The sequence below is a fragment of the Trichechus manatus genome, unplaced genomic scaffold (assembly GCF_000243295.1).
Source record: "Trichechus manatus latirostris isolate Lorelei unplaced genomic scaffold, TriManLat1.0 scaffold00025, whole genome shotgun sequence".
NCBI lineage: Eukaryota > Metazoa > Chordata > Mammalia > Sirenia > Trichechidae > Trichechus > Trichechus manatus.
The window spans coordinates 6,411,175-6,412,325 of NW_004443961.1; the positions used below are offsets into that span (position 1 = coordinate 6,411,175).

Below are 1,151 nucleotides of genomic sequence, written 5' to 3' on the forward strand. Positions count from 1 at the left end.
TTCTGCCCACAGAAAGAGTAGGGCCTGTAATGGTATTTTAATAAAAAGAGTATCTTTTTAAAATAGCCCCTTGCTTATCGTGTATCACAAAGAAGCCTACTAAAACCCCATTCTTCAGTCATCTGTGTACATGAGTGGATTCCCAGAGCAAAGGAGGACCCCTCAGGATTTCCGCTTCTGGCTGCAGAATCCCAGTGCATGTCTCTCCAGGATGTGTGTTTCTGGCTGCAGAATCCCACAACATGTCTCTCCAGGCTGCTGAGCTCTGTATCACAGCCTTTCCCCAGAGATGGCAGTTTAAATGACACCAGGACAGTGATGGCTCCATCTGGGAGACAGGTGTATTCAGAATATTTTTGGGTGTACCCTCTCCTTCCAGCTTCTCATTTTTCCTGTCCCTCCTTGACTGCTCAGAGGTAGAAAGGCCTTCATGTTGTAATTCTGGATGGTTTTAATTTTAAAATAAAATATTAAAGATTCTGGGCATTTTTAGATAAACAGTCTGGCTTTTGTTCTGCGGGTCCGTTAATTGTCCGGTATTCTTTCCCTAGGAGTGCTGTCTCTGCAACTTGAGAGGGGGTGCCCTTAAGCAAACTCAGAACAACAAGTAAGTACGACACCGATTTGGTTGCGCGTTCTTGTGTTTCCTTTCTCCTTCCTGGAACACTGAACCTCTGGGTGACAGTTTGCTCTACCTCCCATTATCACACACATGGCCCCAGAGCTTTGATGTCCAGGTCTGAGGTTGGCTTGCCGTGTGTGTCTTCAGAGACCACTTTCTGACATCACTTTCACCTCTGCTGGGTGAGGGGATTCTTGTCTTGCTTCTGTTCTAGGTCTTTGACACAATAAGAAATAACCCACCCCACCCCCCTCATTTAGTAAAGAACAGAGTTTTTAAAATGAAGGCAGCCAATATCATCCAGGCCCTGTTAGAATCCTAGGGTTTAAAATGATGTTATTAGAATCCTGTTTGTCTAATAAAAGCAGGGTATATCTGAAAACAGTGAAATCTGTATCTCTAGATAAATCAATCATAGTCAGACATTAAAACACAACCATTTACTTTTAACACCAGTGAATTAACAAGAAAGTATGTGCACTAAGATAGAAAGGATGGGAGAAAACATTGATTTTTAAGATTTAAAGGG

General features: G+C 42.7%; 1 protein-coding gene across 4 annotated transcripts in view; it reads left to right on the top strand.

Moving 5' to 3' along the window:
- The window catches only part of KDM4C (lysine demethylase 4C), a 392,853-nt gene that overhangs the window by 243,363 nt on the left and 148,339 nt on the right, over positions 1-1,151 (top strand). For all 4 annotated transcript variants that reach the window (XM_023728605.1, XM_012554717.2, XM_023728606.1 and 1 more), the window contains one exon: positions 552-607. In XM_023728605.1, coding sequence (XP_023584373.1) covers positions 552-607 — 56 coding nt within the window. The remainder of the gene's footprint in view (positions 1-551; positions 608-1,151) is intronic.